General features: G+C 54.1%; 1 protein-coding gene across 2 annotated transcripts in view; it reads right to left on the reverse strand.

Moving 5' to 3' along the window:
- Positions 1-10267, reverse strand: part of PODXL (podocalyxin like) — a 41242-nt gene extending 30975 nt beyond the window's left edge. For both annotated transcript variants that reach the window (XM_081243435.1, XM_081243433.1), the window contains exon 1: positions 9950-10267. In XM_081243435.1, the coding sequence (XP_081099561.1) occupies positions 9950-10013 (64 nt within the window). In that variant the 5' untranslated portion in view covers positions 10014-10267. The remainder of the gene's footprint in view (positions 1-9949) is intronic.
- Positions 10268-13311: the final 3044 nt, after the last annotated feature.

Consider the following 13311-nt stretch of genomic DNA (forward strand, 5'->3'; position numbering starts at 1 on the left):
GAGATGCAAACCTGTGTGGTCAGGATCGGACTTCCAGATTCCCCCCAGGCTCGGGAGCAAAGCCAAAGTGTTTCTCCACCTACTTGCAACCTCCCAGGATGCCAAGGGGGGAACAAGAGCCTGCGGACCAGCTCCCACTTGCCTCTCCCCAGAGCCAGCTGTCCATGGCACAAGCTCTCTAGTGCCCTGGCCCACTGTAGCCACAGAGAAGTTGACACCAGGATGACCTGAGGGCGGGAAGCAACCTTGTGTGGTGTTCTGGGGGTCTTCTGGTAAAGCAGCATATTGGGGAGTCGGCTGACAGCACAGGGCAGCTGGCAGGCAGTGTCCCCTAGAGCTGGGGTGCAGGACTATGTCTGCCTAAGCAAGGGGACCCCGGCTCATGGACCTGCCTGGGAGAAGGTAGGTGCCTTACCTAGCAGTGGCAGCTTGGGAAGCACAGGCAAGCTGGTGACTCAGCAAACAAGATGCACCCCTTTCGCCATTTGGCTCCCTGAATCCCAGGAAAATGACAGCCTGAGGGTGGATGAGATCCATGTATCTCAGCGCACCCTGCCTATCTAGCGCTAAGGAGAAAGCCCCAAACACCACAGCATCTAGTGAGCCATTGTGGGGTGCTGGCTCTGGAATCCCCTTCTCTAAGGCCTGGGGCAGGATGACAGACTCAGACTGAATTTAAAACAGACGTGCAATGCCGTCAGGATCAGGGGCTCAAAGCAGAAGGGGCGGAGGCACAACAGGAAAGAAGCCAGAAGCAACCGGCAAACCATGTTTGCTCCCATCGGAGCCGAAAGATCAACTGTCAGAAACACACACATAGCCGCAGTTCTCCTCATGATGGCTCCAACTTCCATCGGAGAAGCCCTTTTATTGTTAAGCACCCAAGAGGGGCCACTAGCCTTGAATGTCACTCATTCCTGCCCACACTCAGGTACAAGCAGCTTTCCTAGTGGCCACAACCTTCCAGGCAGTTTCCTATAAAGCCCCTAAGGAAGGAGGGCCTGCTACGGCTACATCACCACGTCAAGAAGATCTCGCTTAGCAACGCTGCAGATGCATCCGGTTGTTTTTTCATCCTGGTCCAGGTCCTTCCATAGGACTGTCTGGGTTTTAGTTCTGAAAGTCACACATCCCTGAATACCTCTCAGTCCTGGGCAAACTGGGACAGTGGGTCATTATGTTTACATCAGCAGCTCCCCAACAGATACTTCCATCAAAGGGAGAAAAGGAAGAGGTTCCACAGTTAAAGTACATCTGAGGAACGCAGGGGTGGACAAAGGTAATGAGGGCCATCTCGGACCACTGAAAATCCTAACATGTGTTGACTTTCCAAGAAGGGGAAAAAAGTAGGTAGCATTTCCCAAACTTTTTGGATCACAGTTCCCTTTTATTCATAAAACAATTTTTTATTCATTTATCATACATTTACTGAGAGCAAAGCTATTAATATCTTGAGGACTACTCGTGTTCTCTTTGGACTGTTTGGGACACAGCTCATTTCACTGAGTTGTAAAAGAAAAAAAAACCCATATGGTGCTAGCCCAGATTTACCATTTGGGTAAACTGAGGCACAGGGCAATGCCCCACTGGCGTTTATTGTGCAGAAAACCAAAGGCAGCTCTGTGAGGAGTTCCTATCTTCCTCCGACATCTCAATTCGTGAGGAAATATTCAGTTCCCTGGTTTACGTTAGACGCTGGATTGTAACCTCATGTGCCTCCTCTCCCCTCCTTCCTTCTCGGAGAAAGAAAATGTAGAGGTGGCTGTGCAAAGACCAGCAGCATGCTTCGCTGCCTGGCTTGGACGGTGTCACTGGGAATCTGCTGCAGAGTCAGGGTGAGGCTGGATGAGGAGAAAGGAAGCTATTTAGAGGGAGAGACTCAGACCCACATGCTGGACAGGGGTAGTGCAGCAGGGGTGGCCAGTGTAGCAGCGGCGGCCAGAGGAGCACTTATCCAGGTAGAAAAGAGCTGTGGACTATTCACAAAAACCAAGACATGGAAGCAACCTAAATTTCCATCAGCAGGCGAATGGATAAAGGAAATGTGGTATGTGTGTGTATGTGTGTGTGTATGTGCGTGTGTGTATACACACACACACTGTATGTGCATATATATATATATAAACACACACACACAATGGAATACTACTCAGCCACAAAAAAGAATGAAATAATGCCATTTGCAGCAACATGGATGGACCCAGAGATTATCATACTAGGCAAAGTAAGTCATAAAGAGAAAGACAAATACTATATGACACCACTTATATGTAGAATCTAAAAAAATAATACAAATCAACTTATTTACAAAACAGCCTCAAAGACATAGAAAACAAACTTATGGTTACCAAAGGGGAAGGAGGCAGAGAGGAAAGGATAAATTAGGAGTTTGGGACTAACAGGTACACACTACTATATATAAAATAGATAAACAACAAGGATTTACTATATACAGCACAGGGAACTATATTCAGTATTCTATAATAACCTATAATGGAAAAGACTCGGAAGCTGTACACCTGAAACTAACACAATATTGTAAATCAACTATAGTTAATTTTTTTTTTGCGGTAGGCGGGCCTCTCACTGCTGTGGCCTCTCCCGTTGCGCAGCACAGGCTCCGGACGCGCAGGCTCGGCGGCCATGGCTCAGGGGCCCAGCCGCTCCGCGGCATGTGGGATCTTCCCGAACCGGGGCACGAACCCGTGTCCCCTGCATCGGCAGGCGGACTCTCAACCACTGCGCCACCAGGGAAGCCCCTTTTCTCTCCTCTTTGACAGAACTTTTCTCTCAAAGGAATTCTTTTGTGGAGACCTACCTGCCATACAGAACAGGTAAAAGCAGAGCGGCACAAAGTGCAGGGGATGTGAATTGCCCCCCACCCCCCCCGCAAATTGGCCTACTCTTAGTTTTCCCCTCCAGGTGTGCAACCACCCCAAGCTCTCGGTGGCCCCTAAGACAGCTCACAGAACATCTCCACTGGGTTTAAAAGCCACTGGCCTCCAGCTGCTGCTCTCACAAGTGTCCATGGACCAAACTCCTAAGAACAGCATCTCCCTCTGCCCTGTACTTGCCCTGCTGAGGTGCTGAGGAGGATGGGGCAAAGAAATTCTTCTTTCCCAGAAACAAGTGGGGGACAGCAGGTTCCCCTATGCCTGCCCTGGCTGAGGCCCTGCTCATGGGAGGTCTCCTGGGCACCTGGCTCACTGGTGCAGCTCACGGCCGAGGGACCGCAAAGGGAGGGACCCCAGTTTCCCCGAGCATCACAAGGAGCTGCTCCATCAGCGCCAAAAGGCTGGAGCCACAAAAAACAAGGGCCAAGCTGGACCTGGCTGAGCCAGAAGGTGGCAGAGCCTCAGGCCACGGGGGACAACTCCTTGTTTCACTCGTGCAGATGCAAAGTCGATCTTACTGGCAAGGTGAGAACTGAGGACAGAGAAAACCAGGGACCAGGACTACGGCAGCATGTGCCAGGGACCTATTCCAATATCCATCCTTCACTTCTTCACAACCGAACCACTCTTTTTTGGTTAAGCATATGAGTGCCTGAAATAAAGATCACTCTTCCCTAAGGAAGTACTCTTCCCTGCTTCTCTTGCAGCTATGTGTGGCCACAGGACTAAGTTCCACTCAACAAAACGTAACTGGACAGGGTGTGTGTGGTTTCTGGCAGGTAACCTCAGAAGAGGAGCTGCAGCCTTCTTGTTCTTTTTGTCCTGACAGCTGGAGCCTGAGTAGCCACCTTGGACCACAAGGCAGCTCCCCTCATGCCTCTGTGTCCACTCCTCCACGCACGGGGCCAGCCCCCCTGCCACTTGCCTCTCTTCCGGAATCAGATTTGGAGGCTTGCAGTTGAAGAGCCCAGAACAGGCAGGCAAGGCTTCGGATTCCAAACCAGCTTGCTCGGCCACCTACTCGCTCATTCACACATTCAGCAAATATTTATGGACCCTCTACCGCGTGCCAGGTACTGTTCTAGGTGCTGCGGCTACAGTGCTGACCAACAGAAGTCCCTGCCCTCATGAAGCTTACAGTCCGCTCGGGAGCGAGACAAAGAAATGAGTGCCCATCAGGGGATACATGCTACGGAGAAACTGATTGGGGGAGACGGGTCCAGGGTGTGGAGGCCCAGAAAGCCTCTCTGAGAAGGTGGCATTCCAGCAGAGAGCCGCAGGAAATGAGGGGTGAGGCATGTGGACATCTGGGAGAAGAGCTGCTCTTTACCGTGGCCCTTGGCACCCAGGCCTCCGTTTCCCCCTCTCTGGAATGGTCTGTGAGATAAAGGCTGTCCACAGGTAACCTCGTGCTACCCTGGCTGGAGACACCGGCCCCAATCAGCATGTTCAGAGCAGGTTAGCACAGGAGTCTGACCAGATGAGGGCAGAGGGACCCCTTGGACAGAGCTCGCCAATTTCTGCTACGAAGGGGGCGTGGCTTCAGCTCACACCTAGCTTACCCCTAGCTGAAGAATTAAAAAGTGTCCCTATTTCCTTACCTTCCCACTGTCCCTTCCACGCTGACCTGGGTCAGGGAGCTGAAAGGTTAGAGGTCAGACAACTGACGGCTCCTGGGTCAGCCCACACTCCTCCAGGGGCCTGGCTCTGGGAGGGCTCCCTGCACCCCAACCCGGAACTGCATGGCAAGCCCCGCGCAGCCGTTCCTCCGCATTCTCTTCCCCCTGGGCTGAGGCCCACAGCCTTCCGGCCGTGACAATTGGCGGACGGGGTGCCACCCTGCGCCCTGGCCCTAGGGAAGTTGGAGGTGGCTGACCCGAGGGGGATAAGGCTACAAAGGAAGAGAGGGTGGTGGTGGTGCGCTCAGGGAGAGGGGCGGGGCCCGTGGGAGGATGGGTGGCTGGGTTGCTGAGCTAAGCTGGGGACCTGTGCTGGCCTCTGCTGGAGCGGTCCAGGGCGGGGCTCAGCGCCGTATGACGGCATGCGGTGGGGACACGTGGGGAGGGGCCGCTCCTGAACCTGCAGATGATGCTGCCTTTGCACTGGTCCTCCAACAAGCGGTTCGCACCAGCCCTTTGTCCAGATCTGACTGCATGCTGTGGACACCAGAGGCTCACAGACAATGGCAGACAAGACACACAGTCACGACGCACGGGGCCAGCGCTGTGACATGGTACTCGGGGAGCCTAACTCTTGAGAAACAAAGTGGCTCCAAGCCTCAATTTACCCTGACGGTGGAGGGGTGCGGAGAGAATCTGGGCACACTACAGAGTTGTCACCACCATGCAACCCTTTCTTAACAGGGTTGGAGTGAGTTTCTTCGATGCCCAGGGAAGAATGAGCCTTGAGGCTGAGTCCAGTTACTAGTTCTATGGCTGCGGACACGTGCACACACATCCCCGGGAAGCCGCCAACGGGAGTCCCCGAGAACCTGAGCAAGTGAACCCCCTGGTCTGCATCCCCTCATCTGAAAAACGGGGGGAAGGGGCGTATTAGATGATTTCCAGAACACTCCCAGCTCTAAAATTCTGTGTTCTCTGATTTTCCGGGTAATTTAGAAGTGGTGTGGAAATTGCCCTTTGTCAACTGAATTCTGTTTTGAACAGCCAGCGGGCTGCCTACTTAAAGGAATCTTACGGTCAACACTGTCGCAAATATAAAGAGGCTCCTTGTAGTGGATCTTCTGCATAGATTTTCTCGAAGGCCTGCCTTATAGAGAATACCTACAGTCGTGAGGCTAGTATGGCCCGAAGAGTCACAGTCCCAGATCTGCCACCTGATCTGATCTTCTAACAGTCCCACAAAGTGGACAGGACACAAGACAAGGAGAGACCCGCACAACTGCACCGGTGTTCCTGGGAATGGGACAAAACAGGACACACACACACACCCAGCTGAGCTCCCTGCCCTGCATCCTACCCCATGGGCACAAATAGGAAGTGAGCCCAGAGCTGAGGACGGAGCTCCCGGCCTCTCGGTCTGATGAAGCCTCCAGGCAGGCTCGGGCTGCTGGGCAGGGGGTGGGCAGAGGGCGGTCACTCCCATTCTCCAGTGATGTGGGAGGATGTCCGTTCCGGCTTGAGCTCGAGCTTGCACTCAGCAGACCTGCACAGGGCCCCCGGGGTGTGAAGAAGCCAAGCCGGGGTAGGGTCATCTAAATCCCGACGCTCCTCCCAACAAGTGCGGAGAGCTGTCCGAAGGGTTCCTCCCACTTCCCTTAGGAGCAGAGGGCGACGAGATGAGCTGTCCTCACAGCAGCCGTCAGCCTGGTCCAGATTCCCAAGCCCAGAAGCCCCGACCCTCTGCAGTGCTCCTACCGGCTCTTGGCTGCTGCAGAAAGAGCCCAGTGTCCAGCATCACTGCCAGGGTGTGAGCTGGCCTCGTGGCCCACTTCTGGAGAGCCTGAAGCCAGGGGCTAGGGCCAGTTCCCCCCGAGAACCGCGGTCCAGATAACACCTCCTGAGCAACTGCTCAGTGCCCAGTGCTGTGCTGGCCCTGCCCTGAGGGGCCTACCACTCAGCACTCGGGGAGACACCCACACAGACTGTGGAACATAACTGGGTTCCATCTAGGAAACCTGGCAAAGCTTCTCAGCCGAGAAGATACCTGAGGACGGATAGAGTTAACTCTCCAGCTCCCCACCCCCACCGGCCCAGGGGAATTCAAACCAGGTGGAGTCCCCTTCCTCTCTCAGCTTCCAAAGGGCAGAGATATACAAACCGCACTCAGCAGGGGCCCCTCCTCTCCCTTTAAACCTGGATTCCTGAGGGGAAAGCAGATGCGGGGGCTGCCTCTCCCCCTACCTCTGCGCCCTGCCTTCTCTAGGTCCAGGGAGACCACCAGAGGACCCTCCCGGGCTCACCAAGCTCCGGTCCTCTGCCCTTCCCTGGGTGGCCACACCCTGCAGCTCTGGGCCAAGCTGCCACCTGGTGTCTCTGGAGTCTTCACTCATCCTTCCCAGCCCCTCCTCTCCTCCTCTTCTCAGCCGGCTTAAACCTGTCTGCTCCTGGTACCGCCCCACTATGTCTCGCTCACTCCTGCCTCAAAGCCATGCCCAAGCAGCACCACACTAGGAACACCCACGGTCCCCTAACCCCATCCCATGGAATGTCCTTTCCGGGCTCTGAAAGTTCACCTCTTCCCCAAAGCCCCCATGCAGCTCACTGACCCCATCTGAAGAGCCCCCCATCATGCCCCCAGCTTATGACCTGTGTCTTCACTACACCCTGGAATTCATTCCGCCTCGGCCACCCTAGGAAGGGTCTCCTACTCCACACTGGCCCTTTTATTTTAAAATCCCTGTATAACCCCACCTCACCTCGCCCAGATCGCCCCTTCCCAAATCTTACCTTCTCACACATGCCTCCCTTTCCCCCACTGTGTGGCACTTAAGCTTCAGTTTTTATTACTACCTAGCAATTAACTGACACCCACAAACATGAGCAGAATCCTGATGCTGGGGGCACCTTAAAGCGATCAAGTGCTCAACACATATGGCTTACTAATCAAAATAGCTAGGATTTTCTGAGCTCTGACTACGAGTTGTGCACAATGGCAAACTCATTAATATGTTATCTCTCATTTTCAGAGCAACCTGCAAGGTGGAGATTTGTTGTCATTTTTTTACAGACTCAGAGAGGTTCACTGTCCGGTCTACAGTCATGCAGGTCTGTCTGATCCAAAGTTTGAGTGTTTTCCACCACCTCAAGCTAGCTGCCTTTCCCTTGCCTAGGATTCATCCATCAAATGACTCGATCAGACCCATAGAAGACAGAGTGCTCAGTCAGCCTGTCCTTTCGAGCAAAAGCCCAGAAATGTTATAACAGTGAAACTAGAGGTCCCTCTGCCCTTTCTATCTTACAGATGAGGAAACAGGTTCAGAGGTGCGACTTGCCATATGGTTTGATCAAATGTATATCAAACCCAAAAGCACTGAAAGGGGGTCTAATGAGCTGTTGGCCCTGGTTTGAATGCTGCTGATGCTGTAGGCTGTGTGATCCACCTATACGAGAAGGTAAGCTCCCAGGGCCCCGTCGGGGATAATTCCTTTGCTCCACTATAAACCTTGCTTAGAACTAAATCACAGGATTTCAGCAGTTTGGGGGTTCGTCATCCCAGATGACTGCAACCTACAGAAGGGCAGAGATGGAGCAGTCCTTACTGAGTCCCTAGAGGAGAGTGTGAAATCTACCACAGCCACTAAACACCGAGCCTGCGCCTTTCAGCCTTTTCTGGCCGCAATATATGCAAATAATAATAACAGTAATACTCCCTTGCCGGTTTACACTCTTCAAAGCACTTCCCTTTATCACCGCATATTGTAATAGCATTTTAGAAACTGGGCACCTGGGAACAGGTGACTTGCTGGTGGGTGCAGATGCTGGGTTATGGTTCCTTTTTTCTTTACTGTATTTGTTTACTACATACCAAGCTCCTACCATGCGCTATGCCCCATGCTAGTCTTGAGGAGGGATTTTGGAAGAGACGGGGTTTGGGGGCAGTACGCAGATGCCAGGGAAGACAGTCCCAGCCTTGAAGCCAGCAGGGAGATGGACTTGGAGCTTTTCCGGTGGGTGGCTCCGGAGTCTCTCCTCTTAGGACAGAACAGCAGGACTCCTGTCCCACAACCTCCACCCTCTCCTCCAAGCTCAGCCTCTTGAAGCTCAGAAGCACTGGGAACTGTAGCACATCCCTCCTGACACAGCCCATCTCCCTTCTGGATGGTGCTCAGAGCCCAGATTGAAGTCTGCCCTCCAGGGAGCAGGGCTGAGGAGAGCGGCCACAATACAGCATCTTCTCAACCCTGCAGGTTGTGCAAATCCGCGGTGGCTGCCATCCTCAGAGCTGTCCCGACCGTTCCTCACACTGCGACCCCTCCTCCAGGGGTGCACACCCTTCACCCACTGGCTGTGCCCATCCCTTTCAGACCAGGCTGTGAAGTAACAGGGCCGCCACTGGAGGATGCCCAAACCTACTCACTTTCTGAGCACCAGCCCCTTCCCATCAGCAAAGTTCCCTGTGACGCAGAGAAGAGACTGTACTGCCATCCCACCCCATCCTTCCCCTAAGACTTTAGTCCCAAACAGCAGCAGCTACCAGCAGCAGGGTCCCTTCCCTGTCTGGGCTGTCACCACAGTCCTCCTGACCCTAGAGTGGAAACATCACTCTATCTCCCTGCAGACACCTGCTCAGGTGGGCAAGAAAGAAATGCATCTCTCTCCTGGGGCTGAGACTCCAGCTGTTCCTAGGCGCTTTGGGACGCTACCTGTCCCCCCAGATTTTCACCTTTATAAGAAATAGGGGAGATGTTTCTAAGGCACAGCCCAAGCCTGTTTCATGAGAGAAGTTCTTGCTTCTACAAAGGGGCTGGAAGGGAATCTCACCTTCCTGGCCAGGCACTGAGAAGGGAGCTGTTCCTTTGGTGACATGGAGGCAGGGACGCCACTCAGGTGAGTCTGGGATTGTGCATGACCTACTCCCTCCCCCTCTCCACCTGCTCCAGCACAGGCTCGGGTGAGCTAAACCGGCACACAATGCTTGGAAAAACCTCTCTGCGAACGCGAAACACATAGCCACGAGGGCTGTTACTGGAGGCTTGTCACCTGCTTCGGGGACAAACACTGAGAAAAAGAGCGATCAGACCCTGGGGGTCCAAAGGAAGCGTGGAGCCTCGCGGTGCCCTAAGTCCCCGCTCTAGGACTGCAAACCCAATCAGCGCCCGCGCGCCCCTGTTTGCCCCAACACAATCCACGGCCACTCCACCCCAGTGGAGCCCCGGACGACCCACGCTCGGAGCCCGGCACCCGCGGCGTTCTCGGGGTGGGAAGGGGCTTGGATGGTGCAAGGTCAGGGCTCCGCGTGTGGCCCCAGCTAGTGGCGCGCGCAGGGACTGCTCCCGGTCCCGCCACGAGGAGCGGCGGGTTTCCCAGCGGCGGGTCCGGCCGGGGGCGCATGGGCACGACGCGGGTCCCGGCGGAGCCCGAGCCACCACTCACCATGCTGGGAGAGCGACAGCGGCAGCAGCAGCAGAAACGCCGAGAGCACCAGCGCGAAGCGCATCGTGTCCTGGCCTCAGACCCGGAGCAGGTGGCTGCGGGCTTGGCGGAGGGTCCGGGCGGCCGGGCGGCAGGAGCGTGGGCGCCTCTCAGGGAGGCCTGGCGGTGGCTTGGACGGCCGGGCGCTGACCCGAGACTCCCGAGTCGCGCTCCGCAGGCCCCTCCTCGCGGCCGCTGCGGCAGAGCCGGGCCGAGGCGCGGAGCCAGGCGGCAGAGGAGCGGCGGGTGGCTGCGTCGCGGGCGGTGTCTGCGCGGCTGCGGCCCTGCCGGCGGCTGCTGCGACTCCGGTCCCGTCCGCGCCGGCCCCCGCCCCCTCCCCTCCCCCAGGACCGCGCGGGCGGGGTGGCGGGGCCGGGCGGGGCGGTGCTGGGCGGAGAACAATGAGCAGAGGAGGAAACTCCGCCCTGGCGCGCGGCGGGCGGGGGAGCGCGGCGGGCGGCGGGCTCCAGGCTCCCGGCGGGCAGCCCCCGCGCGGGCGGGGGTGTGAGCGTGAGCGCCGGGAGGAGGGGTAGCCGGGGGGGCTCTCGGCGCCGGATTGCCCCCTGCCCGCTGGGCCGCCCCCCGGGAGCGCAGGTGTCGCCCGCGGTTCTTCTGAGGGGCTCTGGCGGGACCCCCCTCACTGCCGGGGTCCTATTCGCCTAGATCCGGAGCTAGGAGGCCCCCAGCGCTGTGTGTTCGCTAAGGAGCATTCCAGACCTCCCGGCTGCGTTTTGCTGCAAAGCCTGAGAAGCACATCTCCCACTTGCCAGGTGCAACTCACCTGCGGGCGGGCCTTCTGAGCAGGTCTGCGCCGTAGGGTCTGCACCCGGCAATGTGGACTAATTAGTGGCTTAACGTCTCTGAACCGACCTCACCTGTGAATAGAGGTGGTGGTTTAAAAAAAAGAAATTTTTGAGGGATTAATATGTGCCACTTTGAGTTCTAAGTGCTTTGCATATATTAATTCATTTACTCTCCCCAACAGCCATGTTTTCGGCTTCATTTTGCAGGCAGGGAACTGACTGAAAAAGAGGTTTAAGAAACTTGCTCGCGATCACATAACTGGTAACAGTCAGGCTTGCTTCTGAAAGTATCAATAATTTGGAGACATACTTGGCGCAGTGCCTGGCGTGTAGTAATTGCTCAGTAAGTGTTAGCTGTTGTTCTGACGCTCGCTCTACCAAGAACGGCAATAAGGATTTAGGGCTTCGGGACCAAAACTGACTTGAGCTCAAAACCCAGCTGTGCTCATCTGTTAGTTGTAAAACCCTGGGCAAGTGACTCCACGTACCTCAGCTCTTTCCGTCTGTAAAATAGGGATAACAACACCTACCCCAGAGGGTTGCTATGAGAGTTAACTAAGATAAAATGCAGGACGAGCGCTTAGCCCAAGACCAGGAACATAGAAAGTGTCCGGGAATGAAGCGGCCCGCGCTCCCAGTACTGGAAGGAGAAATTTGCCGACCTGAGATGGGGGTGGGAATTGAATTCCGTAAACCGAGGAAACCCGGTGAAAGAACAAAGAAGTACCCCTCTGTTTTTCGTTTTGTTTTGTTTTTCAAAAGCTGCTGGAAGGATGCAGAGCCTGGAACCCCCTGCGGAGGAGGCGCATGGGTGGCGCCGGGGAAAGGGAAGCAGACCCAGAGGGGGGAGGGGGGATTAACTCTTGTGGGGGGCCGCCAGGATTTGGCTCTCACGTGACTCCTGCGTTGATAATTTGGAGTCTTTCTGCCAGATGGGTCGGGGGGTGGGGGGAAAGAAGGGGTGTCCCCAGGACCCAGACCCTTGTCAGAGACCGTGGACTCCTTGAGCCCCTTAAGTGGGCTACACGCTGGCGCTGCCGGAAAGGCACAGCATCTTTGGAGCAGCGAAGGAAGCGCTGGTGCCCTGGCTGGGGTTCCGCGGCAGCAGGCTCAGGCTTGGGAATGGCTGACTTGCCTGTTTTCATCAGGAAGTTTCTGCAGGATCATTCTGGCCCCGTTCTCCGTGCCGCATATGGGAAAGACAGCGTGTTCCCTATAAATACTGTGGGATGTGTGTGTGTGTGACTATCTTCGATGTTTTTTGGTACTGTTCTAAATATCCGTGCCAACAAGAGGGCTTGTTTCTCTTTCTGAAACCAAGCAATACGCTTAAAAAATTGGGATTTAAAGTTTTTTGTATGGTGTGCTCTCTGATTTAAAGTGCTTTGCACTCAATCAACTGCTCCAAAAATCTAGAAATGATCATGTTAACTTTGCAAGGGGAGAGTGTATACTTCAAATTCACATGATTTGGGGTTGGTCCCATTGCCAGATTGTGCAAAATTAAAATGAGAGCAGACGTCCAAGCATAGGAAAGGGGCAGCTCTTTGTAGCTGAAGACTTAGCAGAATCAGAGATGAGCTGGACCCTCCCCCGTAGCCAGCAGCACCCCATCCATCATCCTCCCACCTGATGCAGATGGAGCTTTCAGGAATGAGGCTGGCCAGGCTTAGAGATCACCTGTGGTCAGTGAGCAGAACTGCCCGAGGTACCTGGCCTGTGCCCTGGACCCCCTTTAACATAGCACTCCCACTAGCTAGTTCACTGGCCCAGAACACCTGAGTTTATAGTCAAAACTCAAAGCACTTTGTAGATGCTAATCCATAATCCTTCTGAGATTTATTACATTTTGTTTATATGTATGCATGCATTAGCTCCCCTAGGAGACTTTCAACTTTTTTTTTTTTGCTTTAGACAATTATATTTATTAACATATTATTTTGAAATAATTTTAGATTTACAGAGAGTTGCAAGAAGACTACGAGAGTTCCTGTATACCCTTTACATGGCTTCCTTTAAGGTTAGCATCTGAAGAAAACATGACACAATGACCAAAATTTAAAAAATTAACATCAATTCAATACTATTTACTCATTTAAGACGTCAATCAAATTTTGTAACCTTTTTTTCTCACGTACTTTTTCTGGCCCAGGAAGTCATCCAGGATCCCACATTGCACCTAGTTTTCCTGTCCACTTTCTTCCACAGTTGATGACAGTTCCTCAGTCTCTGTCTTGTATGACATTGACAGATGCTTTCAACTTCTTAATGTGGGCTCTCTCTTATTCACCTACTTCCTCAGACCGCCCGGAACAACACATCACATCATATAGATACAGATACAGATGTAGATACTGAATGCAAACATGAATGCCAACTGGTAGGTATTACACGGGAATCTATGGCACAGGTTTAAAAACCATGGTTTTAGGCAGATTCTCGACCACTGCGCCACCAGGGAAGCCCCACATTCATTTTTATTTGTCAAAATTTTAATCCACTTGTTATATTGCAGAATAA

Source organism: Mesoplodon bidens (assembly GCF_964165515.1).
Source record: "Mesoplodon bidens genome assembly, chromosome: 9".
Classification (NCBI taxonomy): Eukaryota; Metazoa; Chordata; class Mammalia; order Artiodactyla; family Ziphiidae; genus Mesoplodon; species Mesoplodon bidens.